Raw genomic sequence first — 20,887 nt, forward strand, 5'->3', positions numbered from 1 at the left:
ATTGCACCGTATTGAAGGGTGGATGGATTGGATCATGTTTCACAAGATTTTGGCCAACAACCTCCTTCCCTCAGTAAGAGCATTGAAGGTAGGTCACAGCTGGGTCTTCCAGCATGACAATGACCCAAAACACACAGCCAGAGCAACTAAGGAGTGGCTCCTTAAGAAACATTTCAATGTCCTGGAGTGGCATAGCCAGTCTCCAGACCTGAACCCAATAAAAAAATCTTTGGAGGGAACTGAAACTCAATGTTGCCCAGCGACAGCCCCAAAACCTGAAAGATCTGGAGAAGATCTGTATGGAGGAGTGGGCCAAAATCCCTGCTGCAGTGTGTGCAAACTTGGTCAAGAACTATAGAAAATGTCTGATCTCTGTAATTGCAAACAAAGGTTTTGTACCAAATATTAAGTTCTGCTTTTCTATTATATCAAATACTTATTTCATGCAATAAACTGCAAATTAATTATGTAAAAATCATACGATGTGATTTTCTGGATTTTTTTTTAAGGTTCTGTCTCTCACAAGGGAAGTGTACCTATGATAAAAAATACATCTCCATTGCTTGTAGATGGGAAAACTTGCAAAATCGGCAGTGTATCAAATACTTATTTTCCCCACTGTATAAAATGCTTAAAAAAAAACAATGAAAGGCTACAACAATATTTTTGACATTTGTATAAATGCATATAATTTATACCATTATGAGTTTTGTTTTTATTTTGGTTTGCCATTTCCTATCTTGTCAGTCCTAACATATTTTTAAAGGGGTTCTCCAGGAGTAAGATATCTTGAGGGTATGTAATTAGTATCTGGTTGTAAAGATAATTTTATATGCATTCAAATACCAGTATGGGTGGAAAAGTTACTCCAAGTGTATCACCATTTTAAGATGGCTTCCAAAGGGGTAATATCAAGTAACCGATTACCCCCTAATATACCTGCAAATAAGTTAAGTTCATCTCCCATGTCTAGGTTTAGTACAAAAATATAGAGACGTGAAAAAAGGTCTTTTGATACTCGCCTAAAAATCTGTTTCTCCTAGTTTTCACTGCGGGACATAGAACCATGGGATAGTCTTCTGCCACCTGGAGGCTGACACTATTATTGCACTTAAATAAAATTGGCTCCTTCCCAGCAGACTATACCCTGCTTGCTGGAGTCAGGCTTCCTCAGTTTTGTGAGAAAGCAGTAGGAGAGGAAAAGAAAAAAGGTAAGAAGAAACATAACTGCATTCCCAACCGGGCAACCAAAGAAAGGAGCTGTGTCCCCTAATGAAAACTATGAGAAACAGATTTTATGGTGAGTCCCAAAAATCTACTTTTCTCGTTCGCCTCTTTGGGGGACACAGAACCACGGGACGTCCTAAAGCTGTTCCTAGGGTGGTAAAGACTGAAATATCATACTGTTACCACCTAGTCTTCCGCCACAACTATAGCAGAAGTCTGGGCTACTGCCGTATGCAGTATCTTCCCATCAAGACTTGCATGTGCAGAGGCAAAAGTGTGCACCCTGTAAAACGTAGAAAATGTATGCACCGATGCTCAAGTAGCTGCTTTACAGAGCGGAAAAGCTGATGCCTGATGACGATCCACCCTGGAAACTCACACCAGTCGTGTAGAGTGCGCCTTAATCCTCAATGGAGCCACCCTGGCCTTAGTCCTAGGAGCCTGGATAATAGCTGTATTGATGCAGTGGGCAATGGTTGCTTTAGAAGCGGCCTGACCCCTACAAGGGCCCTCTAGTATAATAAACAAGAAATCAGAACGCCTGAATGAGGCAGTGGCCGATAAATAATATCTTACGGATCTAACAACGTCCAAAATGTGCAGAGCCTTCTCAATAGTTACATAGGTTGAATAAAGACCTTTGTCCATCAAGTTCAACCTTCCTCCACCAATCGTACATTTTGCCACTAATTTAACTATAACCCACAATGTTATGTGGAGTGAGGAAATCATCCAGTCCTTTTTTGAAAGCTGTTATAGTGTCGGCCATTACTACCTCTTGTGGTCGGCATTCCACAGTCCAACTACTCTTACTGTAAAGAACCCTTCCCGGTTTAGGTATCCGAATCGCCTTTCTTTCACCCGTAATGAGTGCCCCCTGGTTCTTAGTATGGTCTTTGGAAGGAATAAGTCATGTGCCACTACTTTGTACTGACCACAAATACATGTAAATGAGATCTCCTCTGAGGCGTCTTTTTTTCTAAGCTAAATGAGCCCAACTTTTTCAACCTCTTATTATGAGAGGCCTTCCATCCCGTATAATAATCTAGTTGTCGCCTTTGTACTGCCTCTAACTTCTGAATATCCTTTTCAAAATGTGGAGCCCAAAACTGGATCCCATATTCCAGATGTGGCCTCACCACTGATTTATAAAGGGGTAACAGTACGTTGGGATCGCAGGATTTTATCTCTCTTTTTATACATCATAAAATCTTGTTTGCTTTTGCGGCTACTGCTTGACATTGAGTACTGCTACTCGGCTTACTTGTAACCAGAATACCCAAGTCCTTCTCCTGTTCTGTAGTCCCGAGTATACTCCCATTTAATGTATATGCAGCAATAGGATTACTCCGTCCTAGGTGCATTACTCTACATTTATCTACATTAAACCTCATCTGCCAGGTGTTTGCCCATTCAGACATCTTATCCAGATCGTTCTGCAATATCGTGATGTCAAGATCATACTTTAACATCCTACATAGTTTGGTGTCGTCAGCAAAGACTGACACTTTACTCTCAATTCCATCCCCAAGGTCATTAATAAAGAGGTTAAAAAGAATCGGTCCTAGCACAGATCCCTGCGGTCCCCACTGCTGAATATATCCCATTTAGAGAACGTACCATTTATGACGACTCTTTGTTTCCGATCATTTAGCCAATTCCTTACCTTTCTACATATAGTTCCCCCAAGTCCTTGCTTCTGTAGCTTCAGTATAAGGCTGCTATGTGGTACAGTATCAAATGCCTTTGCAAAGTCCAGATAAATCATATCCGCTGCATTACCAACATCCAGATTTTCACTTACCTCCTCATAGAAACCCAGCATGATGGTTAGACACGACCTATTTTTCATGAATCCGTCCTGATTAACATTTATTATATTATTCTCTGCAATATAACTCTGCAGGTCATCTCTTATGATGCCCTCAAAAACTTTGAACACTACCGATGTCAGACTTACTGGACGGTAATTACCTGGATCCACCTTCTTACCTTTCTTAAATATCGGTACCACATCAGCTATCCTCCAATCCTGTGGCACCACCCCTGTTACAAGGGAGTCTAAGAAAATGAGATTCAGCGGTCTGTCAATTACTGAGCTCAATTGCCTCAATAGGATGAGATGGTGCAAGACAAAAGGAAAGTATAACAATGTATTCATTAAGGTGGAAGCCCGAGACCACCTTCAAGAGAAAAGATGGAACTCATTTTAACACTACCTTATCCTGATGAAGAATAAGGAAAGGAGCGTGACAAGACCAAGCTGCAAGCTCCGAGACCCTCCTAATAGAAATGATGGCTGTAAGAAAAGCTACCTTATACGAAAGAAAAAGTGTAGCGATTTCACTGACAGGCTCAAAAGGCGGAGACTGAAGAGCCTCCAAAACAAGATTCAGATCCCAAGGATCTAGGGGAGTCCGAGTGGGTTGGCTAACATGCGCCGCCCCCCCTGGAGAAAAGTGTTAACTTGGGGTTTAGATAGCAAATCTTTCTGAAAAAGAATAGCCAGGGCAGACACGTGACCATTGAGGGGGTTAAGTGCCAGCGCTGCCTCCAATCTGGACTGTAAGGAGAGCAGCGCTGGCAAGGAAAAAGACATTGTCGAAGTGCTGGTAGACTCACATCAGCGAAAATAACCCCTCCAAGTGCGATGGTAGACTCGCAATGAGAATGGCTTCAGAGCTCTTATCATAGTCTGGATGAAGGAGGAAAAAAAGAAATACTCTAATGATGCACACACCTAAATAAAAACAACTTTTATTGGTGTACAAGTATAAAAACATATGGAACAACCTGAACCGCACATATTTAGGTGCAAACATGGACCAAGGTGACATTCCAAAAGGTAGACATAACAGCATAATAATACACCATCTTTTATAAATATTGCTAGCAATGGTACATAGAATTAGTGTAAGCCATGCATAATGCATATAGAGGACACAATATAATACCCCAATAATCCTAAAGTATAAAGAAATGATATGCTATGCCCCACACCAGTGAAAACAAGGCATACTGGAGATGAGCTACAGAAAGATTGAAATATACTATAAAGTGCAATATGTAATAAATCTCAGACTATTCCTAGCCAAAGCTGCAATAGCTAAATTGCCTAGTGCTAGATAAGGTGCCCTATGCTAATCAAAATATGCTAAGCAACAGAAAACATGTCACCCATGAAGACCCATGGCTCATGTAGCCTAGACACCCCACACATATCGCTGTAGGTTACAGCTTCATCAGGAAAAGTGGGAGCATTTTTCATATGTGGCTATAATAACCTAATAAGCATCTTTATATACTTGCTATATGCTTTTGTTGTGTCTATTTATTGTTGGATAACTGGATACATCTGGCTACAGCTAATTGAGATTACCATTATTTATTACATTACTTGAGATCTATTACACTGATGTCACTGATTTACACACTGTTACCTTATAGTATATTTCAATCTTTCTGTAGCTCATCTCCAGTATGCCTTGTTTTCACTGGAGTGGGATATAGCATGCTATTTTTTATCTCTTAGGATTATTGGGGTATTATATGGTGTCCTCTATATGCATTAAACATGACTTAGGATAATAATACACCATCTCTTATAAATATTGCTAGCAATGGTACATATAATTAGTATGTTATGTCACCTAACTATGTGCGGTTCAGGTTGTTTCATTGATATCCTGCTTGTACACCAATAAAAGTTGTTTTTATTTAGATGTGCGCATCATTAGTGCATCATCGCACGAGTTATACGGCAGTCTGTTTCTGCCATTATGCTGACTGCAGCACTACTGCCTGGCGCAAATATCCACATCCAGAGACGCCTACAAGCTGACCTGCACTGAGCGACAAGCATCACCGGCAGATCATTAAGTGGGCACTACCTCTGGAGCTACTATCTGACCATAACAGTTGGACTTAGAGACAAAGTGCAGAGTTCGCAACCATACCGGTAGGATCTAGGTTTATTTTGCAGCAGTATGCACAAGTAATTTGCAGCAGTATGCACTAGCAATTTTCAGCTGATTTCCGGTTGGCACTTATGGTAGCTGTGTACTTCTTTATTCATGCATGTCAGTGCTATTTGCTTGCAATTTGCACATCAGCTAACTTCTAATTGCTCCCTTATTTTCATTTCATCTGTGTAAGCCACTTTTAGCCATGTTTGATGTAGTAGCAGGGGAATTGCTATACTTAAGTATGTTTTCCATTTTCTCTTGTGTCTCCATATTTTTGCACTACTCCTATACATGGGGAAGGAGGGGGAGGGGGGTTAACCTAATTTATTTGCAGACGGCACTTGATATAGGTTACTTGATATACCCCTGATGAAGTGGTCTTAGAATGGCTACATGCTTGGGTTTTAACCTCTCCCCCATACTGGTATTTAATGTTTAACACAAACTATCTTTTTCACTTACCGTTTATTGCATAAAACTATTTTTTATTGACTTTTTTGATAATAGTGCTTTCATGTCTATTTTTTAATCATTTATTTAGACTTGTACTTTATACTCTATTGTTACTTATTAACTTATTATAAGCTATGATATTTGCATTGCTTCTATTATCGGACTTTCCACTAAAGTAAATACACCTTAGGCCTCACTCACATGTCCGTGTTTCCAGTATGTTTTTTTCAAGGATCCCACACGTACCCATTATAACTTATGGTGCTATGCACATGCTCGTGTTTATTTTTTACAACAGCACGGATGACAAGGGCCAATACAAGTCTATGGGTCCGTGAAAAACACGTACAGTTCACGGATGGCATCCATGTGCTGTACGTGTTTAATATTGCAAAATATATGAGAAGCTTTGTCATTTCTTTCTTTATCCATACTGGAAAAACACTGATGACGCTGATGGTAAAAACGGACACATGGATGACATATGGATGGAAATCACTGATGACACTGGTACCCATTTTTCACATACGCGTTTTATACGGACATGTGAAGGAGGCCTTACTCTGTATGTGAGGAGCCCCTTGGCCCGTATAGTTCTTGGACCAAAGGGTTGAGTGTTCTGCAGTTCTTAATTGTTTTTATATGTTTTTGGATTAGGTTGTCTTTAAATACATCAGTCTTCTTTCTTAATTTCCGATAGAGGTGCAGCTTTATGTCTGGGTGCTTCTTTCTCTACTCTACACAATAGTTGCAGGGACCAAGGAGGAGAGCAGGACTGTGCTATTACATGTCTCATAGGAAAGAGCCGAGTCTAAGCTTCTCTGTGGGGATGTTTTGATGTTTGTTTTTTTGATTGGGCAGGGGAAAAAGTAACGGGCCCCAGAGACAAATTTCTGCTAGCACCCTCTCGGTTAAAGGGGAAATTAGGAGCTAAACATTACACTCTAACATCTTCACAATGTTGATTACAAATTAAAAACCGTACCTGTCCATCACGACTCATCTGGACCTTCTTGTTATCATTCCAAGGGTTCAGTAAATGACGTGTAAGCTGAAAAGGAACCCTATCCTTTCGTAGCCATTCCACTTTAAAGACTCCCCCAAAAGTGGTGGATCCCCAATCTTTACTCTTCTCCTGCCCGATCTCTGAACACATCCTAGCAAAGCCCTACACAAAAAATACAAAACAAAGTGACAAAATAAAATGATACAAGTATATGATGTGTTACCTCAATAATTTAAGGGAAATCAGTCATATGAATAACGGGTTATTTAAAGGGAAGCTGTCACCAGTAAAAACACTATTAACCTGCAGATACGGGGTTAATCTGCAGGTTAACAGCGTTATTATGCTGCCCGGCGCCTGCACGTAGCCAAACGCTCAGGGGAGAAAATCAACTTTATTCTCCCCGGCAGCATTAGGCTTTCAGTCTGTAATCGCGCCCCTGTCACTGACTGACAGCCAATCCCAATACGGAGGGAGTGTCAGTTTCAGCGCTACTCTGTATTCTTAACAGCAGTGACTGAATCCGCACCCGGAACTGGAGCCCGAATGCTGCTGGGGGAAGGGAATAAAGTTAATTTTCTCCCAGCAGCGTTCGGCTAAGTGCAAGCACAGGGCAGGTTTGTAATGCTATTAACGTGCAGATTATCCCCATATCTGCAGGTTAATAGCGTTTTTGCTGGTGACCAATTCCCTTTAAGGGAGCCTCTCAGTAAGATTATCACCCTCCCTCAACTGCATACATACGCATGCAGGTCTTGGAAATCAATCAAGCTAAAAAGGCTGATACTGGGTGGGAAAACAACCTTGGGAGGCAGTGGCTCCTTAAGTGCTATGTCACGCCCACAGCACTATTTTTGCATATGAATGAAAACCCTCATTACTTAAGAACACGGCAACTGACAGAAGATATAAAGGTGATGCCCATATAAGCAGTTTTGTGAGTAGTTGTTCTTACTGATAAATTCCCTCTAAAAGCAGCATATTATGGAGACAGTCTGTTGTTGTTATTATTTATTATTATAGCGCCATTATTCCATGGCGCTTTACATGTGAAAAAAGGGGGTCTACATAGCAAAAACACTTACAATAATCTTAACAAAATGAGTCAGCGACTGGTACAGGAGGAGAGAGGACCCTGCCCACGAGGGCTCACAATCTATGAGGAATGGGTGAGAATACAGTAGGTGAGGGAAGAGCTGGTCATGCAGCGGTGTCGTGGAGCAGTGGTTACTGCAGGTTGTAGGCTTGCCGGAAGAGGTGGGTCTTCAGGTTCCTTTCACAGATTTCCACGGTGGGCGAGAGTCTGATGTGTTAGGGTAGAGAGTCCCAGAGTAAGGGGGATACACGGGAGAAATCTTATATGCGATTGTGGGAAGAGGAGATAAGAGGGGAGTAGAGCAGGAGATCTTGTGAGGATTGAAAGTCGCGTGCAGGTAATTACCGGGAGACTAGGTCACAGATGTATGGAGGAGACAGGTTGTGGATGGCTTTGTATGCCAGGGATAGGGTTTTGAACTGGATTCTCTGGGCAATGGGGAGCCAATGAAGGGATTGACAGAGGGGAGAGGCCGGGGAATAGCGGGGGGGGCAGGTGGATTAGTCAGGCAGCAGAGTTTAGGATAGATTGGAGGGGGGCGAGAGTGTTGGAAGGGAGACCACTAAGCAGGAGGTTGCAGTAGTCGAGGCGGGAGATGATGAAGGCGTGCACTAGTGTTTTTGCAGAGTCTATGCTGAGGAATGGGCGAATGCGGGAGATGTTTTTGAGTTGGGAGTCGGCAGGAAGTGGAAAGGGCTTTGATATGTGGTTTGAAGGAGAGGTCAAAGTCCAGGGTTACCCTGAGGCAGCGAACTTGCGGGACTGGGGAGAGTGGGCAGCCATTGACGTTGATGGATAGGTCAGATGGGGGGATGAATGAGAAGGTGGAAAGATGATGAATTCTGTTTTATCCATGTTAAGTTTTAGAAATATGGCAGAGAAGAAGGATGAGATAACTTCGGCTGAGCTGAGAGGAGAGGGAGGAGGCGCTGGGGGACGGAGGAGAGAATTGAACGTGCTGAATAGCTGTTTAGGGTTGTGAGATAGGGAGGATATGAGAAGTAGGTTTGTTTTGCTGCAATGAGTGTGGACTTGAAAATAGTGAGGGATTGTTTGTTGTACTATTACTAAAAGCAGCACAAAAATACTTGATATCAGTTTAAGAAAATAATTTTGGTGAGTCACTGAGATACTCAGTGAATAAGGGCTTTTAAATTATTTTGCAATAAATTGAGGATTTTAATTATTTTTGGGACTCACCAAAATTATTTTCTTATGTGAAGTCATAAGTCACGGCTATTGGTTGGAGACCAACAACATTGTAAGATGGATTGAGTCATATAAATAGGACACTGCGAGGCTGCTTTTTTGTTTATTTACCTTGATATCAGTTTAATAGAGCCCCGTTAGCCTCAGTATTGAGTCCGCTGAATTCAAAATAAGGCGTTCTCCTGCATCTTCCACCCGTCTCACCAGTGAATAATGGCCGCTATGTAAACTTAACCTTCTGTAAAGTGTTACAGTTTGCTAGATAGTACCAAGGAGTGTGGTTTTCAAATATCCTACGTCTTGATTTAGAAAAGCCCAATACATTTCTCCCTTTAGAGGTCTCTTATCAGGACTGAATAAATATTAGCATTTTAATTATTTTTCCTAATAACTACATATCAGTTTTGTTTAAAAGGAACCTGTCATTAGTTTCATACAGCCCTAACTATAAACTCATGAAACTGCGACAGGCTTCCTTTTTACAGAGAATAATGGGGAGCAGTATATCAAGACTGGCGACTTATAGGTCAGTCTCGAACCCATATATTTTATAATGGTAGACAACTGGCTTAAAGGGGTTATCCAGTACTTTATATCACCCCCCCCCCCGCTCCCCCGATGTATTCCCCCGGGGCCCCTAAGGATTTTTGTAATTACCTCACGTTGCAGATAATGTCTGAGAGCGGCGCTATCATTGGCCACTCACAGGCATCACGTAACCCCCATCTGCAGCCGGCTCTGACATCCGCTGATGTCACGACAAGTGCTGGCAGCAGCCGGGGATCTTTGTCTTCCACGTTCCAGGTGGATGCCAGGCTGTACGCGGTGTCCTCCCCCCCCTTCCCCCCCCACGTCACACCCGGCATCCACCGCGCGCTCTGCCTCTCCCCATTCATTGGGAAAGCGCGAGGTGGATGCTGGGTGTGACGCGGGGGGTAACCCCGCCCACAACCCAGTAGCCACCGCGGGTACCCCAGCGCTGAGTCACGCCTCACTTGTTGTGACGTCAGCGTGGGGTCACGTGATGTCTGTGAGCGGCCACCGATAATGCTTGAGCGGCGCTATCAGCAAAGTAAGGTAATTACAAAAAGTCTTAGGGGCCCCTGGGGGATATATTGGGGGGGGGGTAATCTAAAGTACTGTACAAATTCTTTAATGTCAAAATGTCACTCTGCACTTGACACATGAAGGCACGATCATGCAATTTTGCATCAAAGCGTTTTTTTTTTTTTTTTTTAAATTGCATAAAAATTTTAATTAGTGGTCAAAACTGTGACTACATTTTATATATTTTTATAAAATCATGAGAAATTAAAAGACCATAAATCTGGTTTTATACTGGAAGTTTCAAATTTGGCCTTGACGTAATCCCAAGGTTTGAATTTATTAAACCAAAAAAAATGAACATTTTCAAAACATTTAAAAAGTATTTGCACAGCTTTTAATATGTCTGACCTTAAAACAGATAGTCAATAACTGACATTTCCCATATGTCTACTTCACACTGGCATCAACTTTATATACGTCTTTTTTGGGGGGACATTACATGGCTATAAGGATAGCAGCAATTTTTCCAATTTTCAAGGAACTTTCAGAAACCTATTTTTTAGGAGCCAACTCAGTTCTCGAGTGCCTTTGAGGGGCTTATACACTGCTCAAAAAAATAAAGGGAACACTCAAATAACACATCCTAGATCTGAATGAATGAAATATTCTCATTGAATACTTTGTTCTGTACAAAGTTGAATGTGCTGACAACAAAATCACACAAAAATCATAAATGGAAATCAAATTCATTAACAAATGGAGGCCTGGATTTGGAGTCACCCCCAAAATTAAAGTGGAAAAACACACTACAGGCTGATCCAACTTTGATGTAATGTCCTTAAAACAAGTCAAAATGAGGCTCAAAATTGTGTGTGGCCTCCACGTGCCTGTATGACCTCCCTACAATGCTTGGCATGCTCTTGATGAGGTTGCGGATGGTCTCCCGTGGGATCTCCAAGACCTGGACTAAAGCATCTGCCAACTCCTGGACAGTCTGTGGTTGGAGCGAGAAATGATGTCCCAGATGTGCTCAATCGGATTCAGGTCTGGGGAACGGACGGCACACTCCAGCCACATGAGGTCTGGCATTGTCCTGCATTATGAGGAACCCAGGGCCAACCGCACCAGCATATGGTGTCACAAGGGGTCTGAGGATCTTATCTCGGTACCTAATGGCAACCAGGCTGCCTCTGGCGAGCATATGGAGGGCTGTGCGGCCCTGCAAAGCAATGCACAGAAAACCAGGATTGGCAAAGTCGCCACTCGCACCCTGTGCTCTTCACAGATGAAAGCAGGTTCACACTGAGCACATGTGACAGAGTCTGGAGACGCCGTGGAAAGCTGTCTGCTGCCTGCAACATCCTTCAGCATGACTGGTTTGGCAGTGGGTCAGTAATGGTGTGAGATGGCATTTCTTTGGAGGGCCGCACAGCTCTCCATGTGCTCGCTAGAGGTAGCCTGACTGCCATTAGGTACCGGGATGAGATCCCCAGACCCCTTGTGAGACCATATGCTGGTGCGGTTGGCCCTGGGTTCCTCCTAATGCAGGACAATGCCAGACCTCATGAGGCTGGAGTGTGTAAGCAGTTACTGCAAGATGAAGGCATTGAAACTATAGACTGGCCCGCCCGTTCCCCAGACCTGAATCCGATTGAGCACATCTGGGACATCATGTCTCGCTCCATCCACCAACATCACGTTGCACCACAGACTGTCCAGGAGTTGGTGGATGCTTTAGTCTAGGTCTGGGAGGAGATCCCACAGGAGACCACCCGCAACCTCATCAGGAGAATGCCCAGGCGTTGTAGGGAGGTCATACAGGCACGTGGAGGCCACACACAATTTTGAGCCTCATTTTGACTTGTTTTAAGGACATTACATCAAAGTTGGATCAGCCTGTAGTGTGTTTTTTCACTTTCATTTTGGGGGTGACTCCAAATCCAGGCCTCCATTGGTTAATAAATTTGATTTCCATTGATGATTTTTGTGTGATTTTGTTGTCAGCACATTCAACTTTGTACAGAACAAAGTATTCAATGAGAATATTTCATTCATTCAGATCAAGGATGTGTTATTTGAGTGTTCCCTTTATTTTTTTGAGCAGTGTATATTAAAACCCCATCACAAATTACATCATTTTTAAAAATGTATTCATTATAGCATTCAAAATAGTGTTTAGTAAGCTTGTTAACTTTTTAAATGTTTCACATGATTAATATAATGTGGAATGAATAAATGAAAAATTCTATTTTTTCCATTAAAATGTAGTTCATTTTAGCCCCAAATGTCTCATTTTCAAACGGGTATTAGGAGAAATGGAAATGGAGTATGGAAATATATTATAAATGGTCGTATACTGCTTTTTAAGAAAACAGTTTGATAGCTTTTCATTCAATCTTTCAAATAAAATGATCAGAAACATACAATTCTGCAATTTAATATGTTTTTTTCTTATGTTTTTTACTGGACAGTACAAACAGCATGTTCATTTTATAGTTTGGGTCGTTACGGACACCATGATACCAAATAAGTTGAGTTTATTTATACCTTATCATTTTCTCTTAATAAAATCCAATAAAATGAAATATTGTGTCGTCATATTCTAAGAGCCATAACTTTTTTTTATTTTTTTTTTCGCTATAGGGGTGTATGAGGGCTTATTTTTGTAGGATGGACTGTTGTTTTCATTGGTATAATTTTTGGGATTGTGATTTTTAGTTTTTCAAATTTTTTTTTTTTTTTTACAAGTGACTGACAATGTGTAATTCTTGCTTTCTTTTTACAATGTACAATGACTAGCTCGCCAATGCTAATTGACAAGCTATTCCTACAGTTCAGGTCATTACAGACATGGCGACGCCAAATATGTGTATATGTCGCCCGCCCCCCCCCCCCCCCCCCCAGTAATAGAGGGCTTAAAAAAAGGACTTTTTTTTTTTACTTTGTTGGTATGATTCACACCTATTCTTACACAGGGACAGGAGGAGATCCTGCATAATCTCTCTCCTCTCACTGCAGCCGGTCCGCTACCCTGCAGCCACCTTCTCCTACTTCACGCTGGCTTAAATTAGAGGATGACAATTTAATAGGCTGTATCTCAGCCTAGATTTCAGTATTTGCAGTGATCCAGGGCTCATTTTAAAGCTAGTAATCTCTAAAAAATTAGCCCCAGATCACTGTTGTAGCTGTGATAAAGGCTGAGATATGGCAATTAGAAGCCAGGACATATACTATACATCTTTGGCAAGGAAGGGGTTAAACCATGTTTATTAATGATTCACAAAAGCTAAACTAAAAAATAACATTTGCATTCTCAAATTATTTTTTTTAAAAGAACCATATACAACCAATTTTTCTGTAACACTCCTCCTTATTTTCGTGCCATTTGATATCCTATATCACCATCATAAAATCTCAATCAGCCATCTTTTCTCCTGCCACGGGTACTACAGTGCCAATTAGACAGCACACTAAATGGACCGTTTACACGGGCCGAACTGGGGCCCTAAATGACTGCTGTTCTGCTTCTTCTTTGCCGATCATTGGTAGTTTAGTAGACGTTACACAGGCTGACCCAGCTTTAGATGTGCACTGAATAGTCTTTAATACATTGTAAACGGGTCTTGAGCTGCTGAGAACAATGACAGCCTATGTGCACTGAACAAAGGACAATGTGCTGCCGAGAACGATGATCTTTTGTGCAGCACAAAAGGTCATTACACCTGATGGACAAGCTTTTAACTGTGAACGCTTGTTTAAGATAATTGTGCAGTGTAAAAGGACCTTTAAGGTAGAACCTGTGGTCCGTACAGTCTCACCAAGAATCCTGCACCACCTTCTAAGCCAATTTTTGAGACGCTTGATAAGTTATGTAAATACACAATGCATTGCTGTGTAGTGCATCATTCACGTTAAACTACTGTAAAAAATCTGGGGGTCACTCATCTTACTTTTACCACTGTGAGGCAGTGACCGGGATCGTATACGAGGGACGTTATATATCCCCCAGAATGTGTACAGAGACCTATTAAAACCATTGGAGTGCATCGCAGTCAGACACACCTGCGGCTGCAATGCAGGAATGAAGGTGAGCATTGACCTAGTCAGGCTATCTGGCTAAGCCAGATTAGTAAAAACCCGGTAGGGCCTTCATTTCTTGGAGGAGGTCACAGGAGGCAGTCGGCGGCCTCCTCCCTCCAACCCGGGTTTTCCAGTGGCTCTTGCCACAGGTTCCCTTTAAAAACCCTGCACTAAGGGTTAGTGTTGTTCTATGTTGGACCCAGCTAGGAGCATAGTAGGAAAGCTCAGCAGGACTGAGTGTGGCTGAACCCACGCCTGGGATCCCTCTGCACCTGTCCAGCTCTGAGCAGTCCGGCGCAGCCGTTGCCCCCAGCAACCGTAGTTTTTGGACTGATGTTAAACCGGCTGCGAACTGGAGGACTGTTCTGTTACCCGTGAGTTGCTGAATAAAGCTGTTTATGTTGGACTTGCTTGGGTCACTGCCTCAATTACTGCACGGTGTGAACACCGCTGCTTTACACCACTTATAGAACCTAAACATAAAATAAGCATAAACACCTTTTTCCGCATACATTTGGCACTAAATAATTCTATTTTAAGCAATATTGTATTTGTTACCTGAAAATGGCCAGATCCTTGAACAGAAAATACCAGATAAACGGTGCTGCTCTCCCAGAATGCTCTATTCAGCTTACACTCATTGTTAGGAGTCGTGGACCAGATTCCTTTTTGCTGGGAAATGTCAAGGTTTCTCCGGTTGCTACTCTTCATTATAAAATACCTGACAGGTAAAATTGGTCTTGGTGATGGAGATTTGGAGCTCTGCGAGGCATAAACAAAATTTGTACTTTGTTATTTTCCTCTCACCAGCATGGAGTAGCTAAAAAAGGGTTTCCAAACTTTGTCTACTGTTTTTTTTGTGATGCTGATAACTATCTGCCTGTTTTCCCAGTGCCGATCTCTGTCGACTCAGAGTATTCATGGGCCGATCCTGCAGGAGATTCCTCTTCTTCCACTGACGTCACGTCAACAGAGCATGGTTTTGTCTTCCACTCTGCTCTGTTTAGGGGGCGTCTCTGTCAATGTCGTGCTGATTGCCAGAATGACGTCTGTAGTGACGCCCCGTCAACAGAGCAAATCAGAAGATGAAGAGCTGCTCTGCTGACGAGAGGTGAAATGAATCCGGCAGAGACTGTCCCCGTGCAGAACAGGCAGGTAGTTAGCAATCATCTGCCTGTTAGTTCTTAGCCCCATACACAAAAATAATACAAGGCCTAGATAACCCCTTTAAGAGCAAGTGCTAAGGTTTAATAATCGCATTTGCTAACAATACGGTTCTTACTGTTCATACTAGCAGTTTTTACGCTTTTTGTCAGGATGTCTGCAGTGTTATTTTATCTCCTTAAAATTCCCAATTCTAGGTCAAAAGGGTTTGTCAGGATTTGTTTGAAGGTGAATGCAGATGTTAATGAAAACCTCTTAGAATACATCAATATAAGATTGGTGGAGATCTGAATTTCACCCCCCATACACACAAGACTAACTGTTTGAATGTGACATGACCTTTTTACGAGAGCGGCAGCTCCTTCAATGTTTACACCAGTTACAGTTTGGTTTGGACTTTTTGTAGCCATACAGCAAGGTATTGCAGCAATGCCCTATTTAAGTGAATGGACAAAGCTGCAAAGCCTTGTACTTCCGCTTCCTAAAGTACAAAATTTGCAAGTATGAACTGGCCTGAAATAGATGCAGACATTAAAAAGGCTGCAGTACTCAATTAAGCACCACAACCCTTTCAGATCATTGTCAAGAATCAGACCCACCTCGTCACTATCGATAGCTTATCCCATCATTACTTTTAAAAGAACGAATACCCACTTAAATATGAATAGAGATTTGTCTATAAAGTCAGGTAAGACAATACAGTGGAACATGGATGTAGTTAAAAAAAAAAATTAAAAAGGTTGTCTCTTCATGGACATTTATGGCATGTTCACAGCGGCTGTGGCATCAGTTGGGTGCTCAGGATTGGGGAACCCTATTCTAAAGATAGGTGTAGTTCTCAGAAGGGAGACCTAAAGCATCATATATTTATTAGTAAATGTTTTTTTTTCACAGTTTGTACAACTTTGCATTACATTCCCAGTGTAGAAGTTGATGCTCAATCTGTGGGTCTGATTTCAGTTACTTAGACACTACCTTGATAGAAGCAGGTGGACAGGAGCTTGCACAAGGGCTGGAGTGGCTACTGCCTTCAGGAAATTTTGCAGACGACATCTGTTGCATTTTCTCTTCAAGTCGTTTTGGATGCTGTAAAACCCTCTCTTTAAGTTTAGGTAGTTGAGAAAAAGTCATGGGTGGAGACTTTATAGTTCTGCTGCTGTTATAAAAAGGGAAATGTTGTAAGGAAGTAATCATTTACAAACATGCTTATATTTACGATGGGTCAAACCCAGGGCTGTGGAGTCGGTAAGCCAAACCTCCGACTCCTCAATTTCCATGACACCGACTCCATGACTCCTACTCCCTCATACATGGCTCATGTTTAAGTGATAAATTTACTGTAGAACAGATTCATCTAAGCTAAAAGTCTAGACCTTTAGATCAGGAATAGGACAGACATTTATAGGACATTTCATAACTTTCCCAAATTCTTATGAAAAAAATTATTCTCCACAAACTGCATTGGACTACTGTACCCAATTTATTATATATTTTAGGAGTCGGAGTTGGTCCATTTTATACCGACTCCACCAAAATTGGCTCAGACTCCGACTCCACAGCCCTGGTCAAACCACTATGAAAAACTAAAGTATAGGAAGAAAACTGACCAGAGTTGTGGGAATAAGAACAAAGTACCTGTCAAAACTACACAAGTCATCGGAGAAGTCTGTTTCTGCTGAACCCCTATGACTATGATTGGTCCTCCAAGAAGACGATGCTGCAAGCTCTTCAGAAGACATTGGCCTTGGTCTTTGTCCAATTCCCGAAGGCTGCTGTAGACCCGCTGACTGCTCTTCATTAGTTAATACAGTTATCACTGCCTGGATGATGGCCTCATCCACTAGAGTCCCAGGTTTTGAGGGCGACTTCATCCTTCTTAGAAATAAACTGTACCACTTTTTCCTCAGATGTACTAACAAATTAGCAGACTAGAAAATAAAGCAGAGCAGTCAACCAATAACAACCATGTGACACTTAGCGCTCACACTTCATAGGTAAAGACAAATTCACTTTAATGTTTCGCCAAGGTAAAAAAAAAAAAATAAAGAAAGGTCCAAAATGTACTGTCATTCCTAAACAAGTTTTTCAATTTGGCTAATTATGCGATTTCCAAAAACGCATAAAGATCAATTCTCCCAACATTTTAGACCAATAATTTCTGGGGTAATATCTTTAACTGAACGTCTTAGTAGTTGGTTAGACAATTTTCAACAACCCCTGGTGACAAGTACACCAGCTTTATTAAAGACACCAAAAAGTTACTAATATAAGAGCTTATGTAGGTTGTATCCTGCCTTTTTCCATATTAATTATTTTATTAATGGACAAAATTACATACTTGTGAATGCAACGGTCTAACGGTATTAAGCCAACGGATTGGCACTCTTGCCTTGCTCATAGCAGTTTATGGACATTGGACTGGGATAGGGATGGAAAGGGGTTTGTGGGGAAGGATTTGTGTGGGGTCCAACTGTTTGTAATATGACTTTTTCTAAACTGTTTAAAAAAGTTATCTAATAAAAAAAAAACATATCAAAAATGTACTAAAAATATAAAAAACTTACGAATTTGTACATGGCATGTTGGGAGGAGAATTATCTATATATCCCACATAATCCTTTCCACCATCACATCCAATGGTATGGGACGTATATAGATGACATGTTGTTTATTTGGAATGGTTGTTTGTTCAGTTTCAGAATTTAATATCTCCATACTAATAATGATCATCTAATCTTCAGTACACATTCTAAAAAAATATCTATATCATTCTTTGTCTTAATGTCTGATTGCTGATTCCAGGAACCACAGTATAATCACCAAGTTATACAGAAAACAATTATAGGGCAACACCACACTACATTTTAACAGATGTCCTCTCAATCATGTTAATAGGAATTTACTCAAAGCAAAACCACAAAAAGAACAATTAAAAATTCCCCCAAGATTCAAGAAATAAAAGCAACAAAAAAGGCAAGAGGGTTTACCTGCCAGATCTCAGAACTAATGCACTCAGGATGCAGCAAACCCATATAATAAAGATGGCGGCAACACATGTGCAAAATACTGATGAGACAATCACTCACAACCTACCATTTTATGGAGGGGGCGACTGCTTAGTATTAAAAATGCACACAGAAAGACTTGTATAGGGTGCCGTTCACACTTGGGTTGTGCACAGCATCCGGCTTACAGCCTATTAGTTACGCCCATACTATCAGATTAGGCGGGCTGCCCGGTACTATCTAAGTGCACCCCATGAGAACAGACACCTTAGTTTACAATGCCAGCACTAATGGGCCTGGCTGCACCCTGGAATAAAAAAGTGCAAAAATACAAATATACACATACAAATATATATACACACACATACATACACATATATATATATATATATATATATATATATATATATATATATATATACACACACACATAGTATATATGTATTTTTGCACTTTTTTATTCCATTCCTATACAAGCCTTTCTGTGTTCATTTTTAATACTAAGCAGTCACCCCCTCCATGAAATGGTAGGTTGTGAGTGATTGTCTCATCAGTATTTTGCACCCGGGTTGCCGCCATCTTTATTATACGTGTTTGCTGCATCCTGAGTGCATTCGTTCTGAGATCTGGCAGGCAAACCCTCTTGCCTTTTTTGCTGTTTTTTTTTTTTTTTACCAGGAATTTACTTATCGGTAGATTTGTAAGGGCACATAGTGCATGTTCTGATGAGTAACATTACAGTAATGAAAGTGATGCCATTACAAAACGCTTAAGGAGGAGGGGATACTCTCTCCCCTTAATCAAGCCAAAACAATGATTAATTAAAAAAATAGAGAACAATACGTTTATAATAATCGTAAAAAAAATAATGAAATCAACTTTTTCTACCCCATACAATGAAGATTTTTATAAAATTTCCAGTATCATTAGGAAATATCTTCCTATCCTTTATGAAAATGAATCGATCTCTCGCATAATTAAAAATGGAGTTAATTTGGTAGCAAGCAGATTGCGTACTATAAGCAACAGCATCTCACCCAAATATTTCTCTATTATCGACAAATCTACTAATAACAAAAAGAATTGGTTGAGCACACAAGGTTGCTTTAAAGAGTAGGTGTACACTTTGCCCCCAGTTATTTGTAACAAAGCTTTTTATTCCAACATTATCTATTATTCATCCCTATCGCATGTGTATGTAGCTTACATTATAGAATGCACCCCGTGCAAACTCCAATATGTGGGATGTACAACCTGCAAACTGAAAAATCGTATAGCAGAATATGTTGATGGATCCATTCCCAAGATACCTGACGACATTAATACACAAATTAAAAAGCGCAACATTTCAGGTGATCTCGCATTATAGAGGGTTTTTGGGATTGAAAGAGTACACAAACCAAATAGAGGAGGAGATTGACTGGATAAATTAAAGGCACGAGAGGCTTTCTGGATTCGTAAATTAAATACCCGTTCACCCAATGGTCTCAATTACACAGCAGATGTTGTGTATTTTTATTTTTTACTAATTTTTGCACCTACAATTCATTATTTTGTGACTATTTAAATACACCTTTACAGAACACGTTTGTATTGGTGACTCCATTTTCCTTGTTTACCCCATCCATAACATTTACAATTTAAGGACATACCCCACATGAGGCTGTCAGCTTTGATTAAGGGTTTTTCTACCCAAAACGAATAAGCTTAATGTTTTTCTTTTTTTTAAATATGTGCACATGCTGTCTATTTTTTTATTCTGTATGATTAAAGGCGAAGTTTTAACCTACTGTTCTATTGGTTCTGGAGAACATCCCATTTCAGACTGTTGAGATTCAGAAATAAGCCTAAAACCACTGCCCCTTGGGTTTTTCAACTACTTCTAGAAAGTGCTAACTTATCTACCCAGAAGACGTCAGTAAATGTGCTACTTTTACTGTTATTACCTCCTGATCAAGCTTAAAATGTAACCAGTCGTCCAGCTTTAATGTAGCTAACTCAGCCGTGCTTCTGTCTTCCGTCTCACTGTCACTGCTCTCATTACCATCCAGCGCTGCTGAAATAAAGATACAAGAAAATATACCTTAGGTAAGTCCTTTGTCAGTATTTAATACCCAAAGGAACAAAAGGAGAGATAAAAACACTATGCCATAATTAATGAGCAAAGTGCATACAGGATTATTTGTTGCCCTATATTTGGTAAAAAGGAATCAAATGGGCACCTTCCTCTTTTCTTGTCTCTGAACACAGAGATATTGTCTCATCACGTGTGTGAGGTTTTACTTTAAGCACTATTTTTTGCACTTGAGGATTAACATTTTTTTAAAAAGGATTTAATAAAAGTTAGTTTTTATGCGTTTTGTACCAATTGCCTACATTCTGTCTAAGAAAATAAACCTCTCCACACCAAATCCTAACAGTTGTCACAAGCAGGAAAAAGTCTATATAAAAAGCAACATTCACCAATCAGCACTTAATACCAGATGTCAAAAAAGACAGCCAGAAAATGTGTTGGCAGGGAAATATGACTTGACAGTATATGATAATTGTCATTAATTTAGAACTCAGGGGTGGCATCAAGAGATTATTAAAAATGCAAAGAAAAATACAGTACAGACCAAAAGTTTGGACAAAC

The 20,887-nt window shown here is 40.7% G+C and overlaps 1 protein-coding gene across 3 annotated transcripts in view; it reads right to left on the reverse strand.

Annotated features, from left to right (window-relative positions):
• Positions 1–20,887, reverse strand: part of LOC141261631 (3'-5' RNA helicase YTHDC2-like) — a 190,200-nt gene that overhangs the window by 12,121 nt on the left and 157,192 nt on the right. For 2 of the 3 annotated variants that reach the window (XM_073676229.1, XM_073676230.1), the window contains 5 exons: positions 20,199–20,308; positions 16,883–17,175; positions 16,223–16,403; positions 14,642–14,845; positions 6,631–6,813 (listed from right to left, as the gene is read on the reverse strand). In XM_073676229.1, coding sequence (XP_073532330.1) covers positions 6,631–6,813; positions 14,642–14,845; positions 16,223–16,403; positions 16,883–17,175; positions 20,199–20,308 — 971 coding nt within the window. The remainder of the gene's footprint in view (positions 1–6,630; positions 6,814–14,641; positions 14,846–16,222; positions 16,404–16,882; positions 17,176–20,198; positions 20,309–20,887) is intronic. The other variant, XM_073676231.1, reaches the window with a different exon arrangement.

This window comes from Phyllobates terribilis, unplaced genomic scaffold, assembly GCF_046119375.1.
Source record: "Phyllobates terribilis strain yellow unplaced genomic scaffold, ASM4611937v1 Scaffold_1__5_contigs__length_1240528914, whole genome shotgun sequence".
Classification (NCBI taxonomy): Eukaryota; Metazoa; Chordata; class Amphibia; order Anura; family Dendrobatidae; genus Phyllobates; species Phyllobates terribilis.